The following is a 22,836-nucleotide window of genomic DNA, read 5'->3' as shown; positions in this document are numbered from 1 at the left end:
CCTTAACCATCACCTTTGCCATGCCCCCAGTTATCAGGTAGGTTAGCACATTTTAAAAACCACTGCTTTAACAGCTGCTATCTACACTATATATATCACAGAACCCTCTGTCCCATATCCTTTTCTGTTTAAGTGTCATCTGTGTCTTGTGTTGTAATCCCATTGTGTGTATATACACACTCCTTTGTCCTATGTAATATTTTGAGTTACCACTATTTTGTGTGTCCAGTCATTCCAGTTCAAAATTCCTTGTTCTGTTATTGTCAGTTATTGTAGTATCTATTGATCATTTAGTTTGCCTGCATTTTGACTTCAAATATGAATTTGCCTCTGATCACTGTGGTTTCAGATCTGTGATGTGATTTTACAATGATCTGTCCCCTGGTGTTGCATTGATTACCAATAGAGACAAGGCGTCGGGTGAGTTCGATGGCTCGAGGAACATCTCCCATCTGATAGACGGAGTAACTCAGGTAGTCCAGGATGTCTGACTTGGATGTTTTGGTTTCCTCACCAGCATCCATCTGTCGGAGGGCCTGTTGCATCCACAGCACTGCATGGTAGTAGTCATTCTCATTGTACGCTGTCTTTCCCATGTCAAAGCAGTCATCTACAGTCAGAAAAGCATTGTAGCGCACACCTGTGGACCAAAGTTAGAACATGGCTTACAGTAAAATTACTTAATTTTATTTAATGCTCATACTTAGTTAATTAATTTTCTCAAATTTAATTCAGTTGAAGCTTCTGTCACCATGGCTTTAAATGTTTAAAGAAATCATTTTAATACCAAAGAAATCTAATAGATATTTACCATGGGTTAATTTAATAAATAATTATCTGAGGCTATAGTGGGCACAGGCTCACCAAAAACTGGACAGTTGAAAATTGGAAAAAGACCAGGTCATATTGTTCCAATATGCCTCAAGTTTAGGAATGTTGTTCTGTTCACCATGGTTGTAAAGGGTTTCAGAATGACAGAAAGAGCCTTTCTGTCAGTTTGGCCTTTCATCTCTACCCTTTCAGAACGTATGTGTGTACATGTAGTAGTAAAAGTCAACAAAGTTGCTATCATAAAACATTACATCTTGAATGTGCCCACAAACAACAAAGCTGTAAGCATCAAGAGATGCCTCCAATTTCTCTCTAATATAAATGTTTCTGAGATATGTATATACAGTCTGGTCCAAAAATATTTGGACACTGACAAGGCTAGTGTTATTTTAGTTGTCTACCACAGTATACTAGAGTTGATATTAAATAATAAATATGAGCTCAAAGTGCAGACTTTCAATTTGAGGATTTATATCCAAACCAGGTGAACTGGACATAATCTGCATTTTTGACAAAATCTAAGATAGTCGACAGGAAGTACACTTGAATTTCAGATCTTGGAGTGTGTTCACTTCAGTATACCCCAGAGCATTGCTAGAGCATTGGCAGCACTTAGCCCAAATTTGTTCAGAATGTTCCTTAGACCCTCCCCAATCAGTGTACCAAGTTTCACAACTGTTCACTAGACAGTTCTATGGGCTGCCACAGACATCCTAGCCAGAAGAAGAAGAAGAAAAGGAAGAATAACAATAGGATGCCTATGCACCTTCGGTGCTTGGCCACCTAATAACAATCTATACTATTTTACTACACCATCCATATATTAAAATTGTATTTACCAAAACAAAATACATTATTGCCACTGAGTAAAGAGGCAGCTCCTTTAAGAGCATTGATGAGGGGAAGGGACAAGAGAAAAAAAGACTCATTTAAACTTAGGGAAACAGTGTGAGATGATGGCATCAAACAAATGCTCAAAACTCTGAAAATGTTCCAAATTGCTTTGATAATTATGTGGTTATGTCAGAGGTGTTTGTTGATCAATTTGATGCCAGAAATGTGCTGATTGAGCTGGAATTGTTTGATTTATTGCTGTTTAAACAAACAAACATTTATGAAAAACAGTAGCTGAAGTTTCCTTGATTTAAACAGCGGTCAATAGGGGTGTTGACTGCCCTTGCGTCAAACACTCAACTCAAAAAAAATTTTTTTTTTAATCAATTAGATATGTAGATGCTAAGGTAGCAGCATCAGACAAGGTAGTCACTTTCTGTTCATTAAGATACACAATAGTTTTGTCAGGGAGACAAGTTTAAATTCTTAAAGCAATATCAACTATTTCAACTGGTCAAATTCAGTAACATTACTGGCTACACACCATTTATCAAATAAAAAAAGGCATATGTCTGGCTGGTGGTTTTGACACCCGTCTGAAATTCTGTCGACAGGTTTCGAGCACTAATTCATCTGCTCTAATGCTTTGTTCCAAAATGAGGGTGGAAAAGACTTCTTGGGCCTTCACAACTGACATACACTGTAAGAACAGTGCCCACAAACCTTCGGGCCTATTAAGTGTGGTTGCAAACGCAGGGAAATATGAATCAAATTAACTTTCTGTAAATACAGGAACCAAAGTGATCTGTCAACTGACAAAACTGGATGGGTTACTTACAGCTGTTGAGTCTGGAGGAGTGGTTGGAAAACAAGAGACGAGGCCTAATTTCTATTATGCCCCAGTCAAGGGTGAGGGTTGATAGTGAAAGTGAGATGAGAAATGCAGGTGAAAATTATTATTATTAAATTATTATCTTTTATTAGATATATTGTACAAAATCTTTATATTCACCAGTATTGCTTCAGGCTAGTCCAGGCCAAAACAACAAACATCCAAAACTAACAGTGCAAAAAGAAGCTGTCTTAGAAATCACACTAAAAGGGGACAGTAGTGAACATCTTATGGATTAGACATACACTCATGGGAAAAAGAATGTACACCTTCCTTAAATTATTTTTAGTTATCAGGGGCTAAATAACGACTGTGTGGTCTTCACCAACTTCTAAAAACAAACAAATCATCTCAGGTGACAACAAAAAATACAACAGATTTCAATATGTAGTCATTTTTTCCCCAAAAAGTAAACCAACATTCAGAAACCAGGTGTGAAAAAATAAGTACATCCTATTATTCAGTAACATGGAGGACCACCCTGAGCAACAATAAATTGAAGTAAATGTTTTCTGTAGGAGTTTATTAGTCTATTACATCGTTTTGGAGAACTTCTGACCCACTCCTCCTTACAACATTGCTTCAGTTCATTATATATATATGAGGGCATTCATTTATGCATAGCTCTCTAAAGATCCCACCACAACATCTCAATGGGGTTGAGTTTTGGACTTTGACTTTCCAACATCCATTCCAACATCTTGATTTTTTTTCTTCTTTAGCCATTCAGATTTTGATTTGCTGGTGAGCTTGAGGTCATTGCCCTACTGCATGACCCAATTTTGTCTCAAGAATATTCTTGTGTAAAGTGGAGTTCATCATTGTCTCAATGACTGCAATTTCTCAGGCCCTGTGGCTAAAAAACAAGCCCAAATCATCACTCCTCCACCACCATGTTTGACAGTTGATATGGGGTGTTTGTGGTGATACGCTGTGTTTGGTTTTTGCCAAACATGGTGCTCTCCATGATGACCAAACCTCTCCACCTTGGTCTCATCAGTCCAAAGGATATTGCTCCAGAACTTTTGTGGTTTGTTCAGATGCAATTTTGGCAACCCTAAGTCATGCTGACATATTCTTTTTGCAAAGAAGGGGCTTTTTCCTAGCCACCCTTCCATGAAAGCCAAACATGTTCAGTCTTTATTTTTGTAAGCTCCCCTCCATTCTTTTAAATTTAAGTTAATTTTTTTTTTTTAAATCTAGGTTTCCACTCCACTTGCAGTTTTTGGAACCCTGACTTAATTTTTGATTAAACTTCCAAACCAAAGACATCAAAAAAGGCTGGGAAATCATCAACCATATCAACTGCTGGGTTGAAAAATTCTGGGCACTAGCAACCATGAGGCTAGCTTGCTAACTTCAGAGACTAATCCTTTAGAACAACTGCCAGAAGTCTCTGCCCGCCCACGAGTTTGCCAGGATCCATTACTGTCAAGTTAGAGAAAAGATTCTGCTGCTGGCTCGTCAAATGCCTCCCCTAACCTTCGAGGGAAAGGCAATTCTTTCCTGAACTTCAAGCAGTGGTGGTAAGGCATCTTTGATGATAAATGGAAGAAACTGAAAGATGCCGGTGCCACGTGTGTATTTCTCTATCCTGCTCATCTCCGTGTTACTCATAACAATGCAACCAAGTTGTTTAGAGGCTAATGTGTGTCTGGACAGTTTAAATGGAAATTGACATCAAGTTATACTTGAACTGATACACTGGGGTTTTTATCACAGAAGGTCACTTCGGGTAGGGTGTTGTTTTTCTGTTACTGACCTTCATCTGTACGTTGCATTATGCGACGCGACCCTATGTTTCTGGTTAACCATTCAGTAAGCCCAGATATTTGTTGATTGATACTTTGCATTATTTGGAGGGGAAGTCGAGTTGATTGGGCTAATGCTACTTTGTAATAGTAGTCAGTTCTCTTTAGCATTGCATGCTTTGTGGATGCAGTCTCTATTGTGTTTATGAAGGGATACTTATAGCCACTTGGTTGGGATTAAGGGGTTAAGGGGAGTGGTGGGGCTGTTTGCTGTTTTTCATGCATATTGTCAGTTTTTCTTTGTTCTTTTTTTTTCTTTCAGGGCACACTGTACCAACTTCACTGCTTGCATGGCAAAATCTGTGCTTTAAAACATAAATGGTTAGGTTGCCTTTGTTAAACAGCTGTGGTGTGTAAATCTGAAATCTCTTACCTGAAATCCCTCTCAGCAGGCATTTTTTTTTTTACAGTATTTTTACAGGGAGACGCATATTAGCCATCTCAGCAAGCCATATTACAATGGAGTTGGGCAGATAAGATATTTCAATACACATTCTCTAGTAAAGCCTGTAAAGTGCCTATTATTATTAAAAAGACAATTCCATTTGAACATATCTCCACTATAACTGATCAGAATGGATGCCTCTGCAAGACTAATGTAACATGAATATTTATGGTCCCAACTTTGATGATGCAGCATTCTTTTGTAAGAGATTTGTCTCTCTATATAAATTGTCCAGCACACATTTGATTGTGTGTGGAGATTTCAATACTGTTTTAGACAAAGCTCTGGACAGGTCATCAACAAAGATGTATAATCTTCCCAAGTCCTCAGTCATTTTGAATGACCTGATTACAATTAATAATCTAGTTGATGTTTAGAGGATACCCCACAGACAGAGATTACTCTTTTTTCCCCAAATGCATAAAACTTATTCCTGTATTGATTTATTTCTTTTAAAATTACTACCCAACACAATTAATACTAAACCCACAATATTCTGATATCAGATTATTCCCCCATTTGCCTGGTTATTGATTTTCACGTCCCAAAGCATAAATATTTGTGGCATTTTCATCAGAGTCTGCTTTCAGACAACTCATTCTGTCAGGGCATATCAGCCAAAATATCAGAGTTCCTGGAGACCAATGACACATCTGACATCTCAAAATCCACTTTATGGGAAATGTTTAAAGTAGTTACATAGGGGCATGTTATTGCATATGAGGCATCATTAAAGAAATTTTGATTTAGCTGTCTGCAGGAAATAGAATCAGAGCTCTCACAATTAGATATTTTATACAGACGTACCAGTAATATTCACACTTAAATCACCCAAGAGCTCCTTCAGGGACTTTACTTACAGAATCCAAGGCAATAAATGATTGTTTTAGAGAGTATTACAAACAGGTGTACCAATCAAGGGTGAATGGAAACATCAATGCCTGGTAAAGTGGCCTTATGTTGCCCAAACTGGATGATGCCTTACAAAAGGCATCCCAGTGGAAAAGCTCCAAAACCCGGATGGGTGTGGAATTGTTAGTCAGATTGCCCCTCTTTTGATGAGAATGTACACTCACTCGACTGAGATGGGCACACTCTCCCTGACACAATATAATGCAAACATCTCGCTTTTGTTAAAACACGAAATTACTTGTGAATAGATTGAATAGATCTAGATATAGAATAGATTACATCTCCTCTGTAATCCACCCTGACCAGACTGGTTTTAATCCTAATAGATATTCATTCTTTAATGTTAGACAGCTCGTGAATATAATGTCCCACAAACTTGATAAGTCCTCCAAACAGGCTGTTCTCTGTCTTGATGCAGAGAAAGCATCAGGTGGAGTGGCATTATATATTAAAGATTCTTGAGATGTTTGGATTTGGTCGTTCATTTATTGCATGGGTGCAGATGTTATACACACACCCATCTGCCTCCATTTTAACTAACCAAGAACATTCAGCTCCTTTCTATTTATATAGGGGAACTTGTCAGGGGTGTCCCCTCTCTCCACTCCTATTTTCCATAGCGATCGAGCCCCTAGCTATTAGTTTTAGAGAACATGTGCTAATTAAACAGGGTGCTGAGCACAAAAAGATAACAGATTTATTTCTGACTGATCCAGAGCAGTCTGTTCCCCACTTGCTTCATCTTATTGGGTCTTTTAGTAAGTATCTGTATACAATATTAATTGGCAAAAAAGTGAATATAAATATTAATTGGCGGGGGTGTGGTCAAGCTCGGTTTGTGAATAGAGGGCAGAACCTAGAAAAGTGAGTGGAATACCTGTACCTATACCTATGCGGGATTTTTGTAACAAGTGTTCTGTGTTTCAGTGAGTGGTGGCAAGGATAAAGAGGGGAGAGACAAGAGCAATGAGAGAGAGTAAGTTGAGTCATGGGAAAAAGAAGTATAACCTCCTTCAGTTCTATGTTTTTATATATCAGGTCTAAATAACAATTGTGTGGTCCTCACCAACTTCTAAACAATCAAATATCCTCAGGTAACAAAACAACAACAACAAAAAACAGATTTCAATATATAGTCATCTTTTCCAAAAAGTAAACCAACAAACAGTAACCAGTTGGGAAAAAATAAGTAAACCGATCCTATTTCCACAATCATTAAGTGTAATTAAAGCTGCAAGCAGCATTTTCGGGGGCCAAGCACCCAGATTCTGTGAGCTGCACATTCACAGACATACGACATTTGTTGCCTAAGCAATCACATGAAAGCAGAGCCATAACTTTAGGCAAAGGGATTGAAGAGTGATATGTAGTTTCACTCATGATGTGTATGATTTGACCACGGACTGTAGGAGGAAAGGTCTAAATGAACAAATGGGCAGGTTACTGCTGTAACTTGTGGTGTTGTCTGTTACACCTGACTTTAATCTGTGGTCATGATTGGTACTGCTCTGACCTGAATTTTTTTTCTTCTTGCAATTTAAAAACATCTAAGCTATTTATGTATTTTTTCATCAGTCTGGGCCTTTTTCCCCCACTTTCCTCAAGTATCTGCACCAAACTTATATCTGTCTTAATTTTTTGTAATTGAAAATTGCACAATAAAAATGCTATTTGATATTAAACCCGGTCAGTCATATGTTGTCTGTATAATAGCACAATGAATGGCTAGAATGGCAGTAGACAGTTAAGCCATAACTACAGGCAAAGGGATTCAAGAACTGTTTGTAGTTTCACACATTTGCCGGTCCATTATGGGAGAATGGTTTTAAATATCAGAGTTCCTTTGATAACTTTTGTTTATACAGGTCTCAAGATGACATGAGCCAAATTCGGTGAAGACAAAATCTGTAGGAGGAGTATTAAAAATGGCAGTTAGATATAAGCATTTTTAGCATGTTATTGTAACTTTTGATCAGTAGGTGGAACTGTCACAAAATTTGTTGCATAGCCTAAGGGCATGGTCCTGAAAATGCCTAGCAAGGTTTGTGTCAGTGCACAAAGTCATTGCTGAGATACAGCCTCACTTCCTGTTTCACAAATTTCACAAATGTTTACCAGGTGGTTCTCAGGGCTGCCAAAGACAAACTAGCCAGAAGAAGAAGAAAAAGTAGAATAACAATAGGGCGCCTACCTTCGGTGCTTGGCCTGCTAATAAGAAAAGACAGAATAACAATATTGTGCCTACGCACCTTCGGTGCTTGGCACCCTAATTAGCAGCCAAGTGGCACAAGATTGGTTAATCCTCATGAAGTGTGACTACCTCTGTAAAAGCAGAACTTTCAGTAGTTTGGTATTCTGGAGCACTCGGGTGTGTGTCTACAGGCTGCATGTGCAGACACACACCGAGTGCTCCAGATTACCAAACTACTGCAAACTACTGACAAATAAAAACACAGAATTGAAGGAGGGTGTACTTTATTTTTCCCCATGACTGTGTATTGTTTCATTTACTCTAGTTACATTACCTTACTTCATTTCACCTGCTATGCCATGTCACCTGTAAATTGAGGGTATAGCAGCCAGCACTTGTAAAGATTAGGCTGAATGGCTTAGCAAATTTCTGCTGTGATTGGTTAGAGTAACGTGGGTGTTTACAAGAAGTTTTCAGGTAACGTGACTAGCTGTCCACTATTTAATACTAGGCTCCATAAGACCTGGAATGATGTGGAGGACCTTGCTCCACTTGGAAACACCAATAGAAAATAAATATAATAAATATTATATAGGACAATAAAGAATTTTTTTACTTTTATAGAATAAAGTGTTAACATATTAATGAAAAGTCGGAGTCATCAGAAACCATAAAAAGTTACTGTGCCTCTGACCTGGCAGTTTGCCTTTGGAGAAACTCTCAGAGTCCAGGTGATATGTATCCTGGAGACGCATCAGAGCTTTGGCTGCACCCTTTTGGTCCTCCTCATCTGGGAAAAACTGTTTGTGCACAGAAATGTTTGAGATGAAACCTGGATAACAGTGAGAGGTAGAGAGATAGAAAAAGAGAGAACCAAGTCATATATCATCATTATCATCACCATCAAAGGAAAACTGCTGGAAATTAGAGCAGATTTGTTACTTCACACTTTTCCCGACATGTCAAGGAATGTTTTCCCATTCATCCAAAAATATATCCTTACCATACCATTTTTAAAATGATGTGAGAAAATTAAAAGGCAAAATTGTAACATCAGTAGCATTTCTTGCAGGAAAATACAGAACACAGAACAAAACAAAAACACCCAGTACTGGCAAGACAGAGAATAGACAGACTGGCTCAAGCTGATTTTACACTAAAATAAGCACTCACAGTTGTGAGCAGAAAAGCATCTCTAAAAGCACAGATGTAGCCTGTTTTAGAACAGGGTTTGAACAACAGCATGGCGGGGGGCGGGGCGGTGGTTGTTGGGAGAGTGTGGTGTCATGATATACTTTTAACCGCAAAAAAAGTGTAGCTCTAGGAAAATGGTTAAGAAGCCCTGATAAATGATACCCTAGGCATTACTCAGAAATCAGGACATAAATTTAACTCATTTGAAGTACTTTTTGATAATATACAGGTCTCTAGTATTTGGAATTTCTATAGGAAATTGTAAACTTCATAATGAGTGGGTCCTATTATATTGTGATTGACCCCTACTGAGTCTAAAATAGGCAGAGACGCTGCTCTTAGATGGTCTTGCAAAATGAATACTGAAGTCTCCAACAATTATATCTTTTTGTACCTAAACAGCTTCAGTGGATATAAAAAGTCTAGGCAGGTTTTTGTAAATTAAAAAAATGACACTAAGATAAGTCATGTCAGATCTTTTCTTACTTTTAATGTACAATTGCAAGATATACAAATAAAGTGAAATCTTTTAACTTTTATAGGGGAAAAAAGAAAAATAAAAAACTTATAATAACCTAGTTGCATAAGTGTGCACACCGCTAAACTAATACTTTGTCGAAGCACATTTTCATTTTATTACATCACTCAGTATTTTTGGGTAAGAGTTCTTGACTTGGCAATATTTTCTCACTCTTTCTTGCAAAAACATTCTAGATCCTCCAAATTGTAAGGGCATCTCCTGTGCACAGCCCGCTTCAGGTCACCCCACAGATTTTTAGTTGGATTTAGGTCTGGGCTCTGGCTAGGTCACTCAAAAACATTGATATTTTGGTTCAGCCATTTCTTTGTTGATTTGGGTCCTTGTCATGCTGAAAGGTGACATTCCTATTCATCTTCAGCTTACTAGCAGACACCTGAAGGTTTTGACTGGTATTTGTAGCTATTCATGATTCCCCCCCCCACAAAAAAATATTTCTGATTGTTTTTCACTTCATTTTTATACATTGTAATTTCACATTGAGGGTGGGAAAAGTTCTGACATGATCTATCTTGGTTTAAATTTTTTCATCACAAAAACTTTAACAATTTTAACAGGGGTGTGTAGACTTTTTATATGCACTGTAGTTGTTTAAGCAGAAAAAGCTGTAATTGTTGGAGACAATTACAGACATCAATATTCATTTTGATAATTCACAAGACCTTCTGAGAGCAGTGGGTCTTTTTATTTTAGACTCAATAGGGGTCAACCAGAATATAATATGAGTCACTCATTATGGCAGACACACCCTTGATTTAATACTAAAATTTGGATTAAATATAGAAAACAGTCTGAATCTCATCACTATCTCATTACATTTAAAACGTGTCTTACTCATAATATATGCACTTTGTCATGCTACCACATAAAACAATGTCAACTACTGTACAGTTTTACTGATAATCACCCAGATTTATCAACTTTAACTGGTTTGCCCTCTAACCCCACAGAACTCGATCAGGTGACAATGCTTAGAGTCAATATTCTGCTACACTCTATGTAATGTAGCCCCTCTTGAAAGAAAAATAATTAGACAGAAAAAAGTAGCACCCTGGTGTAACAATCAAATGTACATTTTAAAACAGACTACTCCAAATTAGAACATAAATGGCATCAAACTAAATTGGTATTATTAAAAATTGGGTGGAAGGTGATCTTAACTACAGGTTGTTTCCCCATGCTTATGTTGTTCAGTTTCAGAGCAGCTTCTCATACAATATATCCAATATTCTCTTGGACAGACTAAAAATGTTGTTGGAGTTAATGGAATGGCTCTTTCCTGGCTCAGATCTTATGTGATCACTATCAGTTTGACTGGTGACTTCTCTATGTGTATAAAAGTAAAGTTTGGTGTCTACATGGCTCTGTTCTAGGCTTGCTGCTCTTTTCTCTGTATATGCTCCCTCTGGGTACAATTATTTGTAAACATGGTATTAGCTTCCACTGCTATGCTGATGACACAGCTCTATGTTTCAGCAAAGCCAGATATGGCCATTGGGAATGCGACTCAAAGGAAAAGGGATCCTGCGATTTCATGCGGCATCACACAAGATCATGCTCTTGCTGCAGGTGCAGGAAAGACAAAACCAGTAGGGGGCAGTCATGTTTCATTTGAACAAACATGGCTTGCTAGTAGATACAGTAGTTCTGCCAGGACATATACTGTATACAGCATATACTCTTTTTCCAACCAAACAGTGCTGTTTCTTGTACTGAAGCCCATGATCTGCTTGTGCTTGGCCAGCAGATCTGTGAATATCTCTCAGACTCATTTTGTAGCAAGCAGCAGAGCACATTAAACATCATCAAGGCTACACTGAAAAAAAAATAGAATGTGTGGTCAGTTAAATTTAACAAAAATATTACATATGGTTTACATAAAAATATTACGTTTCTCATCAAAACATGATTGCACTGCTTATGCTAAATCTAACAAACAAGTTTCTAATTACAAGATTAAATTATGTAAAGTGAGCATGATCAGTTCACGTAGTACAGATACTATAACTATATAATTTAAATTAACATGGCTAAAATGCATGGTAGAATAGTGCAGTGGTAATGTGATTACTGTAGCATGCCAGCAACCTGGGTTTGATGCTCAGCTCTGGTGACTGTTTCTCAATGAGATTTTTTTCAGCGTAGAAAGTCGATTCATGTGTGCATGTGTAAATATGAATGTCCCTCCTCAAAGTGACTTTGAATGAATGAATTCCATTTTCTCCTTTCTGGCCAATAGAAACTTTTGTGACACAGAGGTCCACACGCTGGAAAAAAAACTCACTGAATTTACATAGTTCAAAAGTGTACATCGGTTCCATGTGATTTAATTGAATTACATTAACAGAATTTGTTTTCGTACATCCATACATTAACTATACATAATATTTTTCTTAAATCTAACCGACCACACATTCCATTTTTTTCAGTGTAATTCAAGTTTATTGTACAACACCCGTACTGCGCTCATGCCGATAAAACATTAATAATTCAGTTATTAATAGTATTTTTACGTTTGCCATGGAAATTTGATTTACATTAATTTAATTTACATTTTAAGTTTGAGCACTGATGCATAAATGCATGCATTACTGTAGCATTTGGTTTTATTTTGATTCCCCTTTTTGTGTTTAGACATTTTTAGTCATAATTTTTGTCTTTTGAATTTAGTCAGTATTTCGTCATGCCATTCATTCATTTTTGTTGATTTTACTATAACTAAAATGGCATCTAATTTTAGTCAAAAATAACATTTAAGTTCACAAGAAAGTGCAAAATTAAACCAAATATTCAAAAATTTTAAGTATTAATTTAAGCATGTGGCAACATCTACCAAATGTTGTTACAGAAAGAGCATATTCGCAATGTTATTTACACATTCTGAATATCATGTATAGCTGCGCATTCGTGTCATTTTGTGCAGGTGCAGGTTGTAATATTGCACTTATGTTGTGTATGAATCTGATTAATCTCTTATAGGATGTGTTTGGGCGAGTTAATTAACCCGCTAGTAAAGTGTTTTAGTTTACTGGTTTTCATTCACTCAGCTCACGCGGCTCAAGCAGGTCATTCCTGCTGATATCTATATTACATCTTTATTCTTTATGAGTGCATTATTTTGAAACAATAACATTCTTTCTAGATTTTTCTTCAAGAAACATTGTTAGTGTGTTGTTAATTGATAATCTTTATTATTCTTTGTCATATTTTCGTCAATAGTATATTTAAATTAAAAATGAATAATTACAGTCATGATGTGCATTTTTGTCTGGTCTCTGTTATCATTGAGGAAAAAACATTAGTTAATTAACATTTTCGTCATATTGTTTTGACCAGATTAACACTGCAGTTCCAAAGGCTTAACATTGCATAATGTAGCTACAAAAGACAACAACCAGGAGGGTAAAACAAATTTTATCACACTATCCTTGCCTTTTGCAATTTACCACCAAATAATGACAACCGTAATCCAAGGAGAAAAATAATACTCTTCTGTAAAGATTTTTCACCCCCATAAAATCCTATTAAAAACCTACAAAGACAGAGGCTGTGCCAATAATCTAAAAGGAAAGCATATGTTAAAATTTTCATACGTTGCAGCTTTATATGGCCAAGCCTGTTTTTTTTTTCCACCTCAGTACAGTGGTCTACTCATTGATAATGCTTAGATGATTTATAATAACAAATGTACTGTCCTATGTAAACAGAAACATAAAAATAAGCATGAACTGCATTTAACTAATTATTATTAATAGTATTTTAATTTATAATACATTAACAATTATTAGTTAATCGTAGGCTGCATATGTTCTATTGCTATATTAATATTTCGGTCATTCAGATTTCTAGTCCTAATTACAGTCCCTCAAGTAAATCCATTGATTAGATTACAGTACATAAATCCTATCTAACAAAGAAACAGCACAATGCATGCTACAGTATGGTGCAATAAATAGAAAAACAAAGTGACGCCCATGTATTGCCTATGGAAATAAATTACTGATCACTTTTCAATACAATTAAGCTTTTAGTCAGTCGTCTGTTTTGGAGAAGTTGAGTAAGTCGATCTCTTTTCACCTTCCATTCACGGGGTGTGAGGTGGAATTTCTGACCAACTGGTTTTGCCAGTTTCACGTGCCCCAATTTGGGGGCTTTCTTCCCACAATTCAACTTTAATTCTTGCAATTGTAAGTTTAGGCTGCATCTCACAACTGTGAACTTATTTTCACAGTTATTGTATTTATTATTACTTACATGACCATCTTTGTGTCCATCTTTGAAACAGACCTCGTAGAGCAAAAGTTCAGACGTGTCATGCTGTGTCTGAAATCACTTGCTAATTTACTATTCCCTATATAGTGGGTGTCACAGTATTTTTATGACCTATGTTTGGGAAGCGTATTCGATTGTTGATAAATATAGGTAGGGGGCTACACTCATTACTGTAGCCCTCAGTTTAATCTCATAAATACAAAAATGCAGCAAAATGGTTATGCCAATGAAAAAGTTTATATTTATTGGAAAGTGGTCCGAAATGTACAGTATTTTCATTTTATGGCATTACATTTTAGCCTATGTACGCTACATTCCACTGACTCCACCCTGATGCTCATCCACTGCTGGAAGAACTTAACAGTCTATTTATTTACTTGTTGCATGCCGTTACTCTAAGTTCCTTGAACTTTGTCAGACTTTGTAGTTGGTTTTGCTTCTTTCCGAATATAGTTTTTCAGAGCATGCCACACCATCTCAATGGGATTCATATCACGGGATTCTGGTGAAGTCTTCACCCAGTTTATACTCTCTGCAGCAATAACTCTACTTGTAGCAGTGTGTTTCAGGTGATTGTCTTTGAAAAAGTGGCGACGGACTCCAAAGTTTTCCCTAATGTAGGGAGTGGCAGTTTCTTAGCATCTTCAAAGAAAGACCAATCCATTATCCCTTCGAATACTGCAATAGGTCCTAGTCCCAGTCTGGATATGGCTCCCCAAACATGAACTTTCGGTGCGGTGAGTGTTTCAGCTTTGGTTTGGACACGTGTCTACCACTCTTATGAAATGACATGGTGGCAAAGTGATCCAAAGCCACCATCGTTTCATCAGTGAAAATGACATCATGAAACCTCTCCTTCTCATCGATCCATGTCTGGGCTTGTTGCAGACGTATCTCTTTATTTTTGTCTCTGATCATGGGACAATGTTGAGTTTTCCTGTACTTCCACCCAAGTATTTGCCTGATCCTCTGAATGGAACGCTCACTGATGTCCACTCCATTGTCACGCCAGAGCTGTTATTTCACTGAACTTGCTGTTCATCATTACGGCTAGTTATGTTGTCTATGGCTGTGACAATGTCCCTAAAATCAAGGGCAAAACATTAAATAAAAATTTGACACTTCAGGCACAACCAACAAGACACTGTTGCAACATATTTGTGATAGCGTCATACTGTACGAAGTGAGTAACTTATTTATTTTGTGAGGATTACGTATGCGTGATGTTCATTCTTTGTAATGTCTTCTGATGGTGCTCAATGTAGCATGTACACCAGTGGAACTCAGATGGTGGTGTATTTCTTGAGTGGAACTTCCAGCAGACCTCATCATCCTGATGTCTTGGGAATGCAGTTTGCTGATCTTGGTCATTTTGTGATGCCTTTACATGTGGATGGATTGCATTTAGATGTCAAGGTGTCATTGGGGTCGTGAACAATAAGTGAGAATGGGTTGTAGACACTGTAGGCTAGGCCTATCTATCAGGCCAATATAAACGCTTAACGTAGCGTAATGTATTAAGGATAACGACCAGGTAGGTAAAACAAATTTTAATCACACACTCCTTGTCTTATGCAGAATTTACCACCAAACGATGACACCATAATCACCAAAACTACCTCAGCTGACAAGGAAGCAGGATGTGATGTTATACATGCCACTGTTGCTAAGTTACAGTCCAAACACCCTGAATCTTTTGTGGTTATTACTGGAGACTTTAACCATGTAAATCTGGATTACACTCTCCCAACTTTCCACCAGTTTGTTGACTGCACAACACGGGAAAACAGAACACTGGACCTTTTGTATACAAATGTTAAAGAAGCATGCAGAGCTACTACCCTACCCCCACTTGGTAGATCAGACCATAACCTCGTCTTCTTAACACCTCAGTATGTTCCTGTTGAAAGGCAGCCTGTCTCCACAAGAACTGGGAGGAGGTGTGCTCAGGAAGCCAGTGTGGCCCTGCAGGACTGCTTTGAAACATTTATCCATACAGATATCAAGGTGTCATTGGGGAAGTGGACAATAAGTGAGAATGAGTTGTAGATACTGTAAGCTATAGGCAGGCCTATAGCAGGCGCTAACTGGGTAAATTCATGTGAAGAACCAAAGTTATTGTCATTAATTTTTAAACTATAAAAACACTGTCCCTAACTCAAAGAAGCAACTTTATAAAGCATATTTTTGAGTATCTATATTCTGTTGACTCAAAGTGCGCATGTTTTCATGTCCATGTTTACTGTATTTAGACCTTCTTTAAAATATTTGCCCACCCCAAATTGCCAAATGTAAACACAGTTAAATGGTTAAGACAACTACTTGATAACTACTGCAATTCTAAGAACGACTGGTAACTTGTTAATAGTTCAAATACAGTTTTACAAATCTATGTAATCATCTGATTATTATGAAGGTAATTTTAAAGTGCATTGTTTTTTTAATCCCATCTCATTATTATGAAGGTAATTTTAGTGCATTAAAAAAACCTCACTTTTTTTCCACACAAGACAGTAACATGGTTAGGACAAATACTTGATAACTATTGCAGCTGAAGACTATGAATTGAGTAATACTCACTGAGTTGAGTAATTTTTAAATAATGTACACATTATGACTTCAGAATACATGTGAATAAAAAAGATAACACAATGAGGACTATGAATTTTAAAAATATAGTACACACAATGGCAAGTAAATTGCACAGCAACTATATTTGCATTGGTATTAATTGAACACATTTTACTCTGGAAAAAAAATGAAATAACTCATTTCTCCTTCTACCATCTCTTATCATGGAGCTATAGTTGTGTTCACTGTGCATGTCTTTTCACATCTTTATCCACTGAATTCTTTGCCTTGGAGTTTTTCATTTCTGTACATTTCTTTTCATTTTCATAAAGCACGATCTAAGTGTTAACAGGTCAGAAATAGAATTATAGTTATTGTTTTATAAAAAAATACCACTGCTTGCATAAATTTGATGTCCAATAACAAATATTTGATCAAAATGTATATTTTAGTCTAACTTATTGCACTCATTTCTTTCTTGTGTGCCATCTGTTTGACACACATGCACACTCATCTTTAAAGGTTAACAATGACTTGGTTGCTGTTATGACAAATTGTATTGAAAAATGGAAATATGTGCATGACTTTTAATTCATAATATTTACAGATTATATAAAATGTAAGTTATGCATTGGAGAAAAGCATCTCTTAAGCGCATTAAACAGCACAATCACTCGTGGTCTTGTTTTTCGGCTTGAGACTTAGTAAATGCGTGAGAGTTGGCAACTCTGCAATTGCGACTTTATATCTCACAACCAATAATTGGTGCACTGAATTGAGTAATATTTATGTACACATTATCTTGTGAATACCTGCAGAGAGCGCAATGAAGTGTGCGTTTACAAAGCACATAAAATAATGATCCACTGCAATACGTTCATGCAGTCACGTGTAAATGGATTTTCCAATGTCCGTATTACTAAATAAAATTACTAAATTTGTGTCCATTATTAGATTGTTTTTTATTCATATTTATTGTAGATATTTTATGTTTTCTCGAAATCACAACATTAAACGTGCAGTTAACAAATTATCAGACACTATCAGAGAATGATTTTAATTCTATGTTAAATATTTTAATGTAATAATCTATAAGCCTCGACATATTTAAAGATCGATTCAAGACTAATCATTGCCAAGTTGAAGTGGCCAAGACAGTCTGATCTGGCCTGTAGACTTCTGTGTTCACTTTAAACCAGTTTTTCAATAGTGAAACTTTAAATCTAAGTAAAGTTTCCATGGGAAAGAAAGGAGAAAAACGGAATTCATTCAACGCTACTTTGAGGAAGGACATTAATTTACATTTACACATTTACATGTGCACACATGAATCGACTTTCTTCATTGAAAAAGAAAAAAATAAAAAGCTCACTGAATCCATACTCTCACCGGAGCTGAGGATTGAACCAAGGTTGCTAGCCTTCTACAACAACCACATTACCATTGTGCCTGATTAACATTAACCATGTTAATTTAAATACTATAGTTATAGTACCTCTGCTATGTGCTGCACTATCTGTACTAATTCAGTCTTGTAATTAGAAACTTGTTAAAATTAAGTTTAACATAACCACTGAAATCATGTTTTGATGAGAAACATAATATTTTTTTCTTAAATCTAACCCACCATATTATTATTTCTTATTATTTTATTATTTTATTATTTTCTTATTATTATATATTCTAATTAATACATCTGGGGCACAAATATAGCCTACCAAAAACTGCACACTCAGAAAATGGCAGACTTTTGGACCCTGGGCTGTGTGTGTGTGTGTGTGTGTGTGTGTATCTGCATATGCGGGTGCATGTGTGTATGTGTGTGTGTGTACATACATTACCAGGAAAAGTGAGAGATGGGAGTCTGTGTTTGTTCTCAGCTGAGATAATCGTGTGTCATTTAAGAGGCTGTAGTCCCTTTAAATGTGTTTCACTGGGTTGACCAACCAGAGTGCGCCACTGACAAGCACCTAACTCAGTGCTACTGTGAGAAGATTATCAATTTGCGTAACACTGAAGAACCACCAAGTGCTAAATTAATTTTTTTTCATTACGTTTATTTAGTGGTTGGTTAGTTAATTTTCATTGTTTCACTTTAACTAAGCTGAATGCATAATACGCTAATATTAGGGTGATATGGTTAAGCTTCTGGCATTAGGCCATTATTATGGTGAATTCTATGGGTACTTTCTAATTATATTGTAGTGTTGATTTAAATGTAAATGGATGTACTGTGTTTTTATGGTTTGTTATATTGTAGTTTATATTTAATTAATAAACAGCTTCACTGTTATTCATAGAGCTGTCAATCACACAGTCAGCACGTGAAGACGTCATGTTTGAGAACAGTCTATATCTGCCCACTAGGGATGCAGTGCTTATTATAGAGAATATTTGAGGAAGAGTATTGTAGATTATTTACAGTCATGGGAAAAATAAAATACACACTCCTTCAATTCAATGTTTTTATTAGAGCCTAAATAACATTTGTGTGGTTCTCACCAACTTCTATAAACAAACAACCTCCGGTGACAAAAAAAAAAAAAAAACAGATTTCAATATGTAGTCATTTCTTCCCAAAATGTAAACCAACATTCAGAAACCAGGTGGGGAAATAAATAAGTACATTCTATAATTCAGTAACATATAACCACATTTAGCAACAATAACTGTTAAATTGTGGGAGTTTATCAGTCTCACATCATTTTGGAGAAATTATGGCACACTGTTCTTTACAACATTGCTTCAGTTCATTGATATTTCAGGGCATTCATTTATGCACAGCTCTATTAAAATCCTGCCACAGCATCTCAATGGGGTTGAGGTCTGGATTTTAATTTGGCCATTCCAAACCTTGATTTTTATCTTCTTTAGCCATTCAGATATTGATTTGATGGTGTAGTTGGGATCATTATCCTGTTACATGACCCAATTTCGACCCAGCTTAAGCAGCTGGACAGATGGCCTCACATTTGTCTCAAGAATATTCTGTTATAAAGTGGAGTTCATCGTTGTCTCAATAGCTGCAAGTTTCCCAGGTCCTGTGGCTAAAAAACAAAATCACCACCCCTACACCACCATGCTTGACAGTTGGTATGAGGTGTTTGTGGTGATGCGCTTTGTTTGGTTTTCACCAGACATGGCGCTCTGCATGATGACCAAACATCTCTACCTTGGTCTCATCAGTCCAAAGGATATAGGCATCTAGGTCACATGATGTGGCTCTTGGGTTTTTCCATTATATCTCTGAGCATTAAATAGTTGGACCTTGGACTGAATTTGCTGGGATGCCCACTCCTGGAAAGAATAGCAACGGTCTTGAAAGCTTTCCATTTGTAAACAATCCTTCTCATTGAATGGTGAATTTCAAATTGTTGGAGATAGCCTTTTAACCCTTCCCAGATTGACGAGCAGCAACAATTGCTTTTCTGAGGTCATGGCTGATGTTGTTTGTTCTTGGCATGATGTAGATTCACACCTGAGTGCTCCAGAACAACAAAGTGACAAAAGTTATGCTTTTATAGAGGTAATCACCTTTCTTGATGATTGACTAATCTTGTGCATTTCATTAGTAACACTTGGATGCTAATTATTTGCTTAAGTAGGTAGGGATTGCTTATTTTTCTTCTTTCCTTTTTAGGAAAAATTATCTACATATTGAAATCTGCTGTGTTTTTTGTTGTCAGCAGAGGCTATTTGTTTGTTTATACAAATTGGGGAAGACCACACAATTGTTATTTAGGACCTAATAAATAAAAAAATAAAATTGAAGGAGGGTGTACTTTCTTGTTTTCACTGTGTATTATGCATGTAATATTCACAAGAACCGATGTAGTTATACAGGGTTGATTGCATATATCTTATTGTTGTATCCACCTTATTTTCAGCATCTGTTCGATGTTTTTTTCCTGTTTCTTTCAGCCAACTAGTTTGTATTCATCACAGCATCTATCGACACTGCCATGTAAAGTCTCATCTTTAACATTAATAGTTATGGATTCGTGGAAAACTGGTATTGTGTTGGCAGTTAGAGGTTGATTAAATAACTGACACAAACAAAAAGGTTTCTTGGAGCAAGTTCTTGGAGCAAGTTTTCCTAAAAATGAAGAAACCATTTTCCCCTTGCTTACTCTATACAGCGTAGTGTTTAGGCTCCAATGCACCAGTGAAATCTTTGAGGCGGCATCCTGTCAGGAGAAAATCATCACATAAATGTAGGTTAAACTGTGTGTGAATGAAGTTAAATGTTACTGAGATTAGCTAGTTCTTTGATAGCCCAATGATGTCCAGGGTCCCTAAACAGCAGCTGATGCAGACAAAAATTACATTATTTCAGGAGTTGTTTGTTCTCTGATATAACCATGAAACTGGCTAGCTAGCAAGCTAACATTAGCTATGTCTGTTCATGAAAGTAGCTTGCAGAGTCAAATAGTTACACTCTTGGTTCAAAATAAGCAGCTAACAAATGAAAAAAAAAAAATCTTGTACCTTATAAAAATAGAGATTTTCTACTTATATTTTTTAGATGTAAGCATTTTTAGCATGTTATTGTAACTTCTGGCCAGTAGGTGAAAATTTGTTACATACACTGAGGGCATGGTCCTGAAGATGCCTTCCAAGGTTTGTGTCAGTGTGCAAAGTCATTGCTAAGATACAGCCTCACTTCCCATTTGGTGGTGTCGCCATCAGATTCATTGGCCCATTATGGGCAAATCATTTAGAGTAATCAAAAATTCTTTTGATAAATTTTGTGGGGCTTACTCTGCAGATGACATCTGCCAAATTTGGTGATGATTGGACAAAATTTGTAGGAGGAGTAGTGAAAAAAAGGGTATTACATTTTGGACACACGGTTCAAAAGATATGATCATAAACGTACTTCCAAGTTAGGCCAAAATTTTACCAGACGGTGGTGCTAGAGCGCTGGCAGTTCTTGGCCCTAATTTGGTCAGAATGTTCCTTAGACCCTCCTCAATCAGTGTGCCAAATTTCACAACTTTTTATAAGACAGTTCTATGGGCCGCCATAGATACCCTAGCTAGAAGAAGAAGAAGAATATAGCTGCAAGCAGCGATGACGGGCCCGATCACTACAGTGCCATCGCCACCCAGTGGGTGTATGAAAACAATGCATAGTGAAGAGAGTGCTGTAGAGTAACTTGTTTTCTGCTGATCTGTTAAGTTAAGCCCAGGTCTAAGGCTTTACAACAGCTGTATGTCCAAACGTACAGCTCATATTTGGTGATATAATGCATTAAGAAGATATGAGATATATGTTGTTATCCTTATTAGCCATTAATTTAGTGTAGTAAATTAATGTGTAGTGGGGACATGCATTTAAGGGGGTGCAACATAGCCCCCATGAAAACCATTCAAGATATCAAAAATCGATTTGCAATTTAGCATGTTCAATGTCTTGGAATAATGTTGACCAGGTTTGGTGACAATCGCATTAATCTCCTAGAAGGAGAGCCTGCAATTTTCAAAAAATCCACATTAAATCCAAAATGACCTACTTCCATTTGGGTAGCGCTAATGACTGTCATTTTGGAAGTTGTCCGGCTTGATGAGAACAATATATGTACTGAGTTTGGTGACTGGAGGTAAAACTGACCCCACCACTTTAGTCAAAAGGGGGCACTATAGAGCCCCTCCCTCCACATGCACGTCTCAGCTTTTGCCTACGCATAACGACCAAAACTGTGTGCCAACTTTCATGAACTTTTAAGCGTGCCAAGAGCCTTAGAACACCCGAATATACAAAGAAAAGAGTATTAAAGTTTGATGCATTACCACGGCAACACTATTTAAGATATCAACAATCTTTTTGCAATTTTACATCAGCCATGTCTGGACATTACTCTGGAAGCATTTGAAGCGTTCCGGGTAAATATAAGAAGACTACATAAAAGCCTTGTTTTAAGTGACTGCCAGTTGGTGGCGCTATGACCGTGACTCAAATTAGTCACGTCCATGTGCTCAGCCCACAGTACCAAACGTACAACTCAAGTTTGAGCTAAATTACTTAATGCATGCAGAACAATATACGCACCGAGTTCGGTGACTGTAGGTAAAACTGACCCCACCACTTTAATCAAAAGGGGCCGCTACAGAGCCCCCCTCCACGCTCATATCTTATGTTTTGCCTACCCCTAACGGCCAAAATCTCTGATGTGTGCGCTGAATTTCATGAAATTTTAAGCATGCTACGAGCCTCAAAACACCTGAAAAGAGCATTACTGTTTGATGCATTACCATGGCAACACTATTTAAGATATCAAAAATCCTTTCATAATTTTACATCAGGCATGTCTCAACATTATTCTGACCAAGTTTGAGGCGACTT

At 36.9% G+C, this 22,836-nt stretch overlaps 1 protein-coding gene across 8 annotated transcripts in view; it reads right to left on the bottom strand.

The window, feature by feature from the left end:
* The window catches only part of LOC113543370 (prolyl 4-hydroxylase subunit alpha-2), a 97,537-nt gene that overhangs the window by 38,228 nt on the left and 36,473 nt on the right, over positions 1-22,836 (bottom strand). For all 8 annotated transcript variants that reach the window (XM_053240378.1, XM_034311025.2, XM_026941496.3 and 5 more), the window contains exons 5-6: positions 8,611-8,748; positions 401-640 (exon numbers count right to left, since the gene is read on the bottom strand). In XM_053240378.1, coding sequence (XP_053096353.1) covers positions 401-640; positions 8,611-8,748 — 378 coding nt within the window. The remainder of the gene's footprint in view (positions 1-400; positions 641-8,610; positions 8,749-22,836) is intronic.

This window comes from Pangasianodon hypophthalmus, chromosome 15, assembly GCF_027358585.1.
Source record: "Pangasianodon hypophthalmus isolate fPanHyp1 chromosome 15, fPanHyp1.pri, whole genome shotgun sequence".
NCBI classification, from domain to species: domain Eukaryota; kingdom Metazoa; phylum Chordata; class Actinopteri; order Siluriformes; family Pangasiidae; genus Pangasianodon; species Pangasianodon hypophthalmus.
This window is presented reverse-complemented; position numbering and strand designations above follow the sequence as displayed.